The 13611-nt window shown below is 38.0% G+C and overlaps 1 protein-coding gene across 1 annotated transcript in view; it reads left to right on the plus strand.

Annotated features, from left to right (window-relative positions):
• lman1 (lectin, mannose-binding, 1) overlaps positions 1-13611 on the plus strand; it is a 34382-nt gene that overhangs the window by 3354 nt on the left and 17417 nt on the right. Inside the window, exons 3-6 of the mRNA XM_057818850.1 lie at positions 1285-1392; positions 3892-3953; positions 10512-10611; positions 10683-10806. Coding sequence (XP_057674833.1) covers positions 1285-1392; positions 3892-3953; positions 10512-10611; positions 10683-10806 — 394 coding nt within the window. The remainder of the gene's footprint in view (positions 1-1284; positions 1393-3891; positions 3954-10511; positions 10612-10682; positions 10807-13611) is intronic.

Raw genomic sequence — 13611 nt, forward strand, 5'->3', positions numbered from 1 at the left:
TCAGGGCGCCATGCTGACACAGTCTTTTCAGCCGTTTTTATTGTGTTAGCAAAAGCGAAAACGTATTGGTATCTTTCAAATGTTTGTCTGAGTTTGTCAATGCCAATTTCAGCTGTTTATTCATTCATTCATCATCTGAACCGCTTCTCCTAACGAGAGTCGCGGGAGTGCTGGAGCCTATTCCAGCTAACAACGGGCAAATTTTCAATGATGAAATTCAACATGAAATAGTTATTTTTGCCACTTTATTGGCCATCTGAAATGGATAAAAGCTAGATTCTTTTCTGTTTTTTTTTTAATTTACGTTCACGATTCATGCAATTTCAAAGGCATTGTCGGCTGCACTAGTGGTCCTCGTCGTTCTGCTCGGTCGTCCGCCGCCTGGCATCCATTCAGTTGTCTTCCACTGGCGCCCGGCCGTGCGGCTTGGCCGTTCGTTGCCGTTGAATCGGGTTGCGGGTCTTACCATGCGCTACTGCCTTCCAGTGGCCAGTTTTATTGCTAAATTGAATCACGACCCAGAGATGTCTTTTTTGGAAAAAAAAAAAAAAACGTAAAAGACGTATGAATACGTCTTCGGGACACTGAAACAATTAAAAATAGAACTTATTTTTACGTTTTTGGGAGCAAATGAGTTAATTGTACAGTAAAAAAATGGGGCCTTAGAAATGTAGATCTTGGAGCAAAAAACAATGAGCACACCTGGTTTAAGAGGCTATGCTGACGCGAATGCTATGCTAACGCTACGAGTTACATTTCGTGTGTGATTATCACTCAGCACAGACCTTAAAAGGCAAAAGCAGCATTGTATAATCTGTATGGGCGAGATAAGAAAACACATTTTACCGTGTGTGAAAGCTGGAGTGACTGGAGGCGACGGGGAGGAGCACATCACGAGTGACACAACCAGACACTGCTACGAGGCAGGCTAACATAAAATGTCACACATTGTGAAGATGTGACGGAAACTATGGTGCATTTTCGTCTCGTTCTCGTCTCGTCAGACAAAAACTGACATTTGTTCCGTTAGGTTTTAGTCTCCCAAAACACTGTTTTTTAGCTCGTAATCATCTCGTCATGGTCATGAAATAAAGTGTTTTTGACGACATGTTTTCGTTATCATCGTCGTTGACGAAAACAGCACTGCTGGAGACCTCAAAATGAGTCGGAAATGTTGTCTATTTCTTACATTGCGACAAAATTATGACTTTTTGTTCTTTTACTGTTGTGTAACAACAATTTTTAAAATTGTGTAGTTAGAGCAATTGTCGTCTGTATCGACAGGCCATCTGGTACATTGCTGACGAAGGCCGCCAGGGGCCCGTGTATGGTGCCGCCGACATGTGGAACGGAGTCGGGATTTTCTTCGACTCATTTGACAATGACGGAAAGGTGGGTTTTTGTGAATTTTAATTGATTTATTCCTTTATTGTTTGTCTTCTTTCTGGCTTTATTTGGATAAGATAAGAGTGCAACTCTCAGCTTCTTCAAATTCCACTTTCTTGTGAGCCACATCATGGGTTAACATGGGGCCCTGCCTATACATATATGCAATGACAAAAAGTATACGTGAGGATTTACATTTAGTGTTTGATGATCATCACTCAGCACTAGAGGTGTGACAAAATATCGAAATGGTGATATATCTTGATACTTTGTATCCCAAAAGGTTATCGATATGCTCCTGCCAAGAATTGAGATATCGTTTTAAAAAGGTGTCAATATCTAAAAAAATAAAATAAAAAGGAACCAACAAGTTGCTACCAAAATCTTCCACCATAATAGTGTCTCAGTTAACTCTAAGGCTGCATTGACGGTGCACGACGCCCATTCCATTTCGATTGTGGGTTTTCAGGGATTTACAGGTCAGTTGCGGTTCATTTTAGGCCATTTATAGGTCATTTCCTGTTGCGTTTGAGCCACTGCCTATTCATTTGGGTGATTCCCAGTCACCTCGTGTTCTGTAACTCAAAATCAACAGGAAGTGACTCATAAAATACCCCAAAATCAACAGGAAGTAACTGAACATCAACAGGTAAATGACCTTAAATGGCCCAAAATTACCTCATTGCCTGGCATTGGCTGCCACTGACGGCCATAGACGTTCAATCCGTTTGAAGTGGGAGGGATGGCAGCAAATGAACTTATTCGCTGCCACCCTCCCACTTCAAATGGATTGGACGTCTACTAGTGATAAACTCATTCCAATTCACAGGAGAAGCTTGTTTTTCTGTTTTTTAGTTGTTGGTCAGAAAATCATTGTAGGATATTCTACAAATGTGTCGATAATCGTTGTATCGACATTAGTGCTGCAGTGATTAATCAATTAACTCGAGTATTCGATTAGAAAAAAACAAGATTCGAATTGAATTTTGCTGCTTCGAGTATTCGTTTAATTAAAGTGGTGTTTTAATGGTTTATTTTGAAAGTGTTTCAAAGTTTTAGTTTAATTGATTTGGGTGTATACACTGCCCTCTAGTCTGCCTCATTTCACATAGCTGAATCCAGCTGCTCCATGTTAAGACCAACATAAGCCAAGTTTTTGTTTGAGCAAATGTTTTTTCTAATGCATTCGTAATTTAGATTATTGGTATATTTAACTGTTTTTTTTTGTTGTTGTTGTGTTTTGTTTTTTTTCTTTGAGGGAATACTGTATGTGTCTGAACCATTTGTTAAGAGCATTGTAAAAAAAAAAAAAAACTGCGTTAGCGTTTTATAGCATTTAAGCTAGCGGACTTTTGCTATGTACTAACTAACTAACTAGTTTATCGATTAATCGACTACTAAAATAATCCATAGCTGTAGCCCTAGTTTCAACAATTTTCATCGAAAATAAAGACATTGGTTGACTGAAAACGGTTCAATATTAGATGAAATGTCTTATCTCATGTATATTTATAATTGCTCTCGACCTAAAAAAAATGTTTTATCCGATTACTCGATTAATCGATAGAATTTTCAGTCGAATACTCAATTTCTAAAATATTCGATAGCTGCAGCCCTAATCGCCATATCGTCAGATCATCGTTATTGTGAGCTTTGTATCGCAAATTGTATCGTATTGTGAGGTACCAAGAGGTTCCCACTCCTACTCAGCACAGACCTTTAAAGGCTAAAGCAACATTGCAAATGTAACCGTGTTTCCAAACAAGCAAGTTGGAGCGCAGCCCAACTTGAGACACATCCTAAGCTCTGGTGAGGAGGGAGAGGCGCAGCACATCGCACACGAGTGACTCGACCCAAACATTGCCACGATGCAAGCTGACGTACTCCATGTACAATACAAGAATGTCACGCATTGTGAATATACGACAGAAACTGTCGCATTTTCGTCTCGTAGTTGTCTCGTTAGACGAAAACTAGCAATCATGTCATTATGTTCTAGTCTCCGAAGCCAGGTTTTTAGCTCGTCACGTCATCGTCATGAAAAAATTGTTCGCCGATGAAAAATTTTCATTATTGTCAATGTTGACGAAAATAACACTGGTACGAACCCTGATAAAAGGAGCAATTCCTTAGCTATTTCTGAACTTTAGTGGCTGTTAGTCACTTGTAAAACGCAAAAAAATGAATTTCTGTCTTTTTAATTTAGTTTCCAAAGATCATTAAATTGTTAAACGCCAGGGAGAAAAAAACAAAAATGAATACATAAATTCATTCATACAACTCCAGTAATCCCATAATACTTTATACTATTCAAATATTGTTTTCAAAGAGTTTCACAGAAATTGCTATTTTTCTTGCTTTGATTTACTCAAGGGTGATTATTTAAGATTGTTTGCTTACACCATCGTGACAGTCAAACGGTCAGCAGGTCATGTTTGATCATGCTCAGGTATGAGATTTGTGCCACTATTTGTTCAAGATTAACATGTTTTTTGTCCTTTCCAGAAAAATAACCCGGTGGTCCTCGTCGTCGGAAACAACGGCAAACATGTTTATGACCACAAACGGTAAGTAAACACTTTCTTTGCTCTCGACGTCACCGCCGCCACCTCACATTTGAGCAACTTAAAAGAAGATTAGGAAATATGATTATATTTGCTTGAGAGTAAATAATCCCCTATCTTTCCCTAATCTCGTGTGTGTCAGTGAAAGCTTGAAATCAGTTTTTGCCGCTGCTGTCTCGGTTCGTCGTGGAATTGGCACTGTTTTCGCTTGGAGATCAATGTTTTTCACTTATCGTATTTAATCAACGTGGGGTCGTGTCCAATAATTGAGTGTCTAGCGAAATGTTGGTATATATTACGTCATATATTACAATGACAGTTTTATCTGGGCTTCCAGTATGAAAGCCTTAAACAAGTTGTCCCTTTTTCCAGTAAGAATAATTACAATAATTGACTCACAATAAAACAATATTTGCCCGAAACTAAAGTCACAATAAAGCTAATGTGCAGTAAAGGGCCACATTGTAGCTATTTTTGAGCCATATTATCGATACAATAACAATTAGAAGTGTGACAATATATCATAAAGGTGATATATTGCAAACCTTTTGTAGCCCAAAAAGTTATCGATAGTCTCCCACCATGAATCAATACCGTATTGGCCCGAATATAAGATTGCCCTGATTATAAGACGACCCCCTCTTTTTCAAGACTCAAGTCTGAAAAAAAAGACTTTTTGAACACCAAATTAATTTTTATACAGAAAATAATTACAGTACATCTGAAACAAATGATTATAACAATATATTTAAGAGAAAAGGCATGTTATTTTGCCTCATTCAAATCTTAATATCTGGACATTTAAATATGTAAACTAAAGTGAAATCACATTCGTAAATGAATGGCCTCTGGTTTTTGAAATTTAAATAAACCAAACTATTGTGATAAAACAACAAAATTGCAATAACTGCATTAACCATTAAAGTGAAGTCTAACTGTAACTGTAGTCTTGAAACAAATCTGAATAAGGAAAAACATTGCAATAAAATAATGCAAACTGGTTAAACTTGAGAGTAGCTGAGATCTGTCATGACAGAACATCGCTTCAATGATATCTGGCGCCATCTAGCGTCGTGAATGGGTATAATGTCTAGACCGCGAATAGAAGACGACCCCCACTTTTTCAGTCTTATTTCAAGGCAAAAAACACCGTCTTGTATTCGGGCCAATACAGTATATTGTTTTAAAAAGGTGTCACTATTTTAAAAAATGGACCCAACGGCTCCCAAAATCTTCCAGTATCTATAACCTGTAAATATCCTGAAATTCAGGGAAATTTTGTTTTTGCTAACATGCTAATCGTTAATCATAAATATACTTACTTTGATTTTATTAGGTACTAAAGCAGTACTTCTCAAATAGTGGGTTGCGCCCTGAACGTTGCCGGGGTGGTGCGTGTGACCTCGGGGAACATACTTCTTTGGTCGTACTAGAATAAAGTGTAATTGGACATCCACTCAATGGGTGACAGAGGCGCTGTCATTTTCACAGTGTGCGCAGTATTTTTTAACCAAACAAGAGCGCACAGCAATGAGCACTGGAGATATGGGCTGCGTTTCAATAACGGTTTGAGTTGCCCTGGCTCACTTCCCCTAAGAACTTGCTATGACATCACACGGAGGCCACTTGGAGGGCGGAGGGAAAGTTGGTGGCGGGAGGGGTGGAAGAACATAAATGGAACACACTTCCCCTAATTCACTCTCAGGCCAAACAATCATAGATAAACCACATGTTGTTGAGGTGGTGCTATACTGCCTATTACAAATCACACAAAATTTACGCAGACTGATGTCAATAAGACGTGAGGTATTCTGCGCTCGATGGCAACACCTCAGTACCAGGGACTTATCAGAATGATTAGTTTTGTATCAAATTTTATTCGGGCAATTCATTATTTATCTGTCGATTACCTTATAATTCGTAGACGGATTGTTGTTTAAAATACATATACTGTATTTTTCGGACTATACGTCGCACCAGCCAAAAAATGCGCAATGAAAAGGAAAAATACATATATAAGTCGCACCGGAGTTTAAGTCGCATTTTTTGGGGGAAATTTATTTGATAGACTCCAGCACCAAGAACAGACATGTCATCTTAAAAGGCAATTTAAAATACAATAGAGAACAACAGGCGGAATAGGTGTACGGTATGCTAACATTACATGACGCTAGAAGACCTGGCCTAAAATATCCAGCCCGACCCAACCGGCCCTCAGGTATTAAAGCCCGACGCGGCCCGAGCCCGATCAATTACCCTGATTTGCTTGCCCGAGCCCGAAAAACCCCGAAATTTTATGTTTTATTTGAAGGCACGAGCCCAAAAACCCCCCAAAATTTTATGTTTTATTTGTGAGGACTCAGGAGAAGGAGGAAATGCGGGGATTCGATGCGTGGTTGCGTTTTGTATGATCACGTTTGTGATGATGCTGGTGCATATATGTATAATGATAACAGATTAAAGCCTGTATTTTGTAACAAATTCTCTCAGTTAAACAAGACTGTAAGATGGATATTCAATGAACATTTATATATTTTCTATTTGCGTGTCTGTTCTAACAGGCAGATAGAAGATTTGACATTTATTTTAATCTCGAGTTGGCAGAAAAAAAACGCAAGTTCTCTCTGTTTAAATAGTCTACATATTTTATGATCATTATAAATGCATTTACACAACAAAATAACGCTGGAAAAGTTTGTTAAATATGTTTCTCATAAGAGACCAAAGCGCCACATTCGTTTACATTCAGCGAAGCCGACACAGTTTTCCGTACAGCACCTTCAATAATCATTGTGAATCCTTTCCATATCCCACTCCTACCACAGTTGTTTGCGTTTCAATTCCCCTGTCTTTAGTTTGTTTTTCACTCCTATTGCTGATCCATATCGAAAAGATTGAAAAGAGAGCGAGGCCACTGCATTCACGTGTGCAGGCATGCACAGCGCCTTCTCCGTTTTATCTAAATTATTTATTTTATTTAACATCCATACATCATTTTAGTATAATATATGAATATATATTTATTTTTTTAAAAAAGTTAACGAGAGAGAAGTCGGTCCGACCCGACCGTAAATAATCACAGATAAGTCGCTCCAGAGTATGATGCACCCTCTGCCAAACTATGAAAAAAAACTGCGACTTGTTGTCCGAAAAATACGGTAACCTATGGTACTTTACGTTTAGTTGACATTAGTTTCAGTTTTTCCCTCCCAACGCCATTTGATTGACAGACCATTCCTTTCGTTAAAAGCAAAATAGAAATTGCAAGCGGAATGTCCTTTTGTTTTTGTTTTTTTATGACAAAAATTATAGTCAATATCAAAATATACGTTTATACTGTATTTTCATTTATTTCTTTTTATATTTATGTATGTATATAATATATTTTCTATTTTAGTACTCCTGTGATTCCATACGTTCTGCCATAACTGCCACACAGTCGAATTTTTTATTTTTTTAAACAACAATGATGAATTTTACAATTCAAAAGGCAGTTCCGTATAACATTCAACCACCGCATCGACATATTTTCCGCGCACCACTGCAATGCATTTTGGGATATAGGGAGCTCGGAAGTGACCATCGTTTTTGACTCAATCACTAAGCCCTCAAAGGGTCGATCTCACCAAGTTCATTTCGCTGTTTAGGGAAATGGAACAGCCTTTAAGATGGCGGTGGGGATTCCCCCAAAGGCAAGTGCCTCGGGGACGTGAGCGAGGGCACATAAAACCATGATTGAAACGCAGCCACGAAGAGCTAAAATGAGGAAATATGACAAAGAGTATGTAGGGTTTGGCTTTTGGCTTTGACTTTTAACACAGTTGGAAATGAGGAAAGACCAGTCTGTTTACAGTGTCTAAAAATGTTTGCAGCGGACAACAGGAAGCCAAATCAATTAAGACGTCACTTAACATGAGGCGCCAATCACATTGATAAGCCGCTTGATTGTTTTTCAACGAAAACGTGCTGAATATTGCCAACAATTGTCCCGCTTTGACAGTGTTACATCAGTAAACCAGCGAGCACTGTTAAAACGTGCAAAAAAACCCTTACCACAGCAAAAGAGCTGATACTGCCTGCAGCAAAAAATAAAAACTGTCCCTCTGTCCAGTGACACTGTGGTTATTTGTTTTATTGTTTTTTTTTATTGTCAAATTGTTTGGCATTTTATCCTGATGAGTTAATGAGGCGAATCAATTTGAATTTATTATTATTATTTATTGATTTTATTTTTTAAAAATTCCAGTATGAAACGATCAAAAAATGTACATTAAGTGTATTTTTAAAGTTTGGATGTAACTTATTTTTAATTCAGGCAAATTGATGTGATTTGTCTTTTCTGTTACAAACAAAACAATTTTAATAAAGTTTTACTTTATTTTAAGTTGATCAATATGACTTTTTTTCCTTTATTATAAAAAAAGGACACAATGTTATGCAGAGGTGTACTGTACATAATTTTATCTAGAAATGATACTACAGTGATCCCTCGCTACTTCGCGCTTCAAACTTTGCGCCCTCATTGTATCGCAGATTTTTAAAATCAATTCAAAATTAGGGCTGTCAAACGATTAAAATTTTTAATAGAGTTAATCACAGCTTAAAAATTAATTGGAATTAATCGCAATTCAAACCATCTCTAAAATATGCCATATTTTTCTGTAAATTATTATTGGAATGGAAAAATAAGACACAAAACGAATATATACATTCAACATACTGTACATAAGTACTGTATTTGTTTATAATAACGATAAAGCCACAATATAGCTTTAACATTATTAACATTCTTTCTGTTAAAGGGACCCACGGATAGAAAGACTTGTAGTTCTTAAAAGATAAATGTGAGTACAAGTTATTGTAATTTTATATTAAAACCCCTCTTAATGTTTTTGTTTTAATAATATTGGTAAAATTTTCAATCCAAAAATAAACTAATTGCTCGCCATTGTTGACATCGCAGAGCGGGATGTCACATGGGCTCCCTGCCGTTCTTCCACTGTGTCTTTAACTACGTAAGGTAGTGATTGAAATACACCACAAGGTGTCAATGGCGAGTTTTCAGATTCAGATTCAGAGTATTTATTGTCATTGTTACAAAAAGCACAACGAAACTTTGTTTGGAGCAGCCATACATGTTTGTTTTGAAAGATTTGCCAAAGCTTATGCTAATAAACGGCGCGGTCCAATGAACGCCTGTGTCCACTCGCATATCTCTGCCTCTTAGCTCTCTCAATGAGCAAAAAACTGCGTCATTGTAATCTATTTGAGGCAATGCATGAGCGAAAGCGTCAAATATTTTAACGTGATCAATTAAAAAGATTAATTACTGCCCAGTAACGCGATAAATTTGACAGCACTCTTAAAAATATATATACTGTATATATACAGATGAGCTGTCCCGACCGCGCAGTCTCGCTCTTGCTCCTTCTCTCCCTCTCCCTGCTCTTTGTTCGTCAGGACGCAAACTGGAGTTGCTTTTTAAAGTTAACAATGTTAACAGATGTTTTTGTCTGATCTAGCCAGAGTCACGCACTTCAAACGGGCTGTGTCAATTATGGTTTAACTTGTTAAATAGTTGCTGTGGCAACTCATTGTGTGTAAGTGAGCGGTGGAGTGGGAAGCCAAGCATTTTTCTGCTACAGTACTTTATTGTTGTTTAAAAATAATTGGGTGGGAAAGTAACATGTTTAAAACCTATCATAATTATTACATTTGAAGTATTTAAAAACATTTATTAAAATAAACATTCTTTTTAATTATACTTAGGGGGGGGGAATAGAGAAAAACATGTCATATGTACCTCTTTCCAATGCTAAATTTGAATAAATACAATACTTGACAGTTTTTCCACTTATCGCGGCGGGTTCTGGTCCCTGTTAACAGCAAAAAATGAGGGATCACTGTATATACAGTGGTGACAGAGATTTGGGGGGCGCGAAACATTTTCGTCTTCTTTAACACAAGCAATAAAAGCAGGTATGTTTATGATTTATGATGTTTATAATTAGCATGTTAGCAAAAGTACCATTACAAGTACAAATACCATTTCCTTTCATTTTAGGGCATTTACAGGTTACTGCCTGTTTAATTTTGAGTCACTTCCTGTTCAGTAACCCAAAATCAACAAGCGGAGACCTGTAAATGCCCCAAAATCAACAGAAAGTGACCCATAAATCTCCCAAAAGGAAACTGAAATGACCAAAAATCCACAGGAAATGATGTGAAATGCCCCCAAAATTAACTCATTGCCTTACATTGGCTGCCGCTAAGGGCCTTACACGTTCAGTCCGTTTGAAGTGGGAGGGATGGCAGCGAATGAACGAATGTTCATTCGCTGCCACCCTCCCACTTCAAATGGATTGGACGTCTACTAGTGATACTCATTCCAATTCACAGCAGAAGGTAGGAGGAAGTTGTTTTGTAAAATATCCTAGGATTCTTTCCTGATCCATATGTCGCTAATTATTGAATATCATCGCTACATCGAAAATTGTATCGCACCGTGAGCTACCGAGAGATTCCCACCCCTAGTGGTGACACTTTGAATTGTGTTGGCAGTGATGGCAGCACACAAGCCTTGGGTTCGTGTTTACGAGACTTCCGGAACAAACCGTATCCCATTAGAGCCAGAGTGACGTATTACAAAAAGACACTGACGGTACGTACCAATACTTTTTGCCGAATACCTGACCACGTCGAATGTAAAACCAATCCACTGGCGATCGGCAGGTCATGATCAACAACGGTTTCACTCCAGACAAAGATGACTTTGAGTTCTGCACCAAAGTGAAGAACATGACCATTCCTCCTGAGGGTTTCTTTGGAGTTTCAGCAGCAACTGGTGGATTAGCAGGTATTATTCTATGGTTTGGGGGGGGGGGGGTGAAGGTTTTAAGTTAGGATATCATTTGTTTAAATGTAGGTTTTTCATTATTCAGGTTCTGTTCTCATCAGAGTTTTAAGTTATTACTCTGAAAAGGGGTGTGATAGTTAGGCATGTGCCAATATAAGATTCTGACTGTATGATCACCTTAAGGAGAAATATCACGGTATTGCAATTACAGCTCTAAAATGTGTTACTTTGAGATATCTGGGTGAAAAAAAAAACTTTTTGTCATTGAACAGGATTTAAGAAAAACACACTGGAACATAAGTATAATGTTAAGTTAAAATAAGCAATAATGAGTAATGTATAGTATACCGTATTTTTCGGACTACAAGTCGCACCTGACTATAAGTCACACCAGCCGTAAAATGCCCAACAAAGAGAAAACATCTACAAGTTGCACCGGAGTATAAGTCACATTTTTGGGGGAAATTTACTTGATAAAATCAAACACATAGACATGTCATCTTGAGAGGCAATTTAATAAAAAAATACAATAGAGAACAACATGCTGAATAAGTGTGCAGTGTACAGTGCATGAACAACGAAATGTGAATATACCGTCCTCACCAGGACGCTACGGCTCGGTCCTGGCTATTCAGCGGGCTAAACTTCCAAATGACGATGCTAGACGTCCGTATAATTTGCTGAATCAATTTCATCCTCGATACCAAACAGGTTCGCATCGATGTAAATAAACGATAATTAGGTGCTTTTACAGCAATGACATGACACAAACGGTTTGCATGCGTTCGCTAGCATTAGCGCATCGTTCAAACAACCACACAACTGGCTTTAAGTGTCCGATCGCGGGTGGAAAACACGCAACAACAACAGAAAAGATGATACACACAGGCATTGCCTCTGTAAAGATATTTTACAAGCATAAACAATGAATGTAGGTTCACAGCCGTGTTTCTCTCTCGCTAACTCGCCCACTCAGTTAGAGCGATGTAGCTGTCCGTCTTCTTCTGGCGTGTGAGCGCTCTTCTTCACGTAAACAAGTGCAAGTGCACCCCCACGTGGGCGTGAAAGCACCACAAACTAAAAGCATGCATTTCAATATAAAAAAGTCAATAATACAATTGAACACACATTGCCAAAGGCAGAACGCGAACGTGGCCATAGCTATTAAGTTATTCAGATAACTATAGCATGAAGAACATGCTAACAAGTTTACCAAACCTTCAGTGTCACTCCAAAACACCAAAATAACATTTGAAATGATATCATAATGTGTTAATAATTTCACACATAAGTCGCTCCTGAGTATAAGTCGCACCCCCAGCCAAACTATGAAAAAAACTACGACTTATAGTCCGAAAAATACAGTAATAATTAATTAAAATAAATAAAAAAAATAACTGAAATATACTAAATAAAATTAAAGTCAATGCAGTCCTTTAGGTGAGTCTAAACCCACAACCACAGCTCAAAATTATTACCAGCAGAACAAAAATAATTGAAATATTTTTCCTAAAAAGCACGTGTGTATGACTCTTATCCTGTTTACATTATACACACTCTCTCTTTCGCAACTCAGACAGTTACCAGAGTGAAAAAAAAAAACATGTTTTACCACCGCTAAACACACTAAACACGCTGGAGTTAACTCTCATAGCTGGTGGGAAACGTTCAATGACAGTGTTTACTAACCGTTGATTTTATATAAATGCGAAATCATATTGGAGGTATTGCCTCCTCGCCAGCCACCCTTCGCAAACATGTTTTACATGTCGGTTGGCCCTCCTCCCCACTGCCATCTGTAACTTTTCTGTAACTGAAGTATTCCCATACCAGCGTTTTTGTTTTCTTCGATGGGGGAAAAAGTTGAGGAATCTCGCCTCCTCCAGTCGTCTTGTAGCACAGCTGACTCACTGACACTGAGCAACAACCTGTGGTGGAGGGTTGAGCCTTGCAGCTGCAAGCGAGGGATTTCTCTCTGCATTTTTGGGACACTAAAAGTAGCTAATACTATAGGGACGGTATAACGGAAATTTTTTGCAGTTTTGAAACCGTGACATTTTCATACCACGGTAAACCTTGAAACCGGTAATCGGCACATGCCTAGTGACAACACAGTGGTATGAAAAAGTATCTGAACCTTTTTGAATTTCTCACATTTTTGGATAAAATCACCACCAAATGTGATCTGATCTTTGTCAAAATCACACAGATGAAAAAACATTGTCTGCTTTAACTTAAACCACCCAAACATTTACTGTTTTTACATATGTGTGATTTTGACAAAGATCAGATTTGAGGGTGATTTTTATGCAGAAATGTGAGAAATTCCGAAAGGTTCAGATACTTTGTCATACCACTGCATATCCAAATGTTAATATATTGTGATACGTTGTATCCCAAACGGTTATCGATATGCTCCTGCTAAGAATCGATATATCGTTTTAAAAAGCTGTCACTGTTTAATAATAATACACAAAAAATGTAACCAACAAGTTGCTAGCAAATTCTTCCACTAGAATAGTGTCTCTGTTAACGCAATGGCTGCAGCGCTAGAGGCTCAATCCATTTAGACTGGGCGGGGGCGAATAAGCGTTTGTTAATTTGAAACCGGAGCAATCGCAGCCAGTTTTTCCAATTTTGGGGATATTTACAAGTCAATTTCTGTTCATTTTAGGGCATTTACTTTCTGTTCTGTAACCCAGAATCAACTGGAAGTGACTGAAAATCGACAGCAAATGACCTGAGATGCCCCAAAATTAAAGTCATTGGTTGCCATTGACCGCCACAGACATCCAATCTGTTTGA

This window comes from Corythoichthys intestinalis, chromosome 17 (genome assembly GCF_030265065.1).
Source record: "Corythoichthys intestinalis isolate RoL2023-P3 chromosome 17, ASM3026506v1, whole genome shotgun sequence".
NCBI lineage: Eukaryota > Metazoa > Chordata > Actinopteri > Syngnathiformes > Syngnathidae > Corythoichthys > Corythoichthys intestinalis.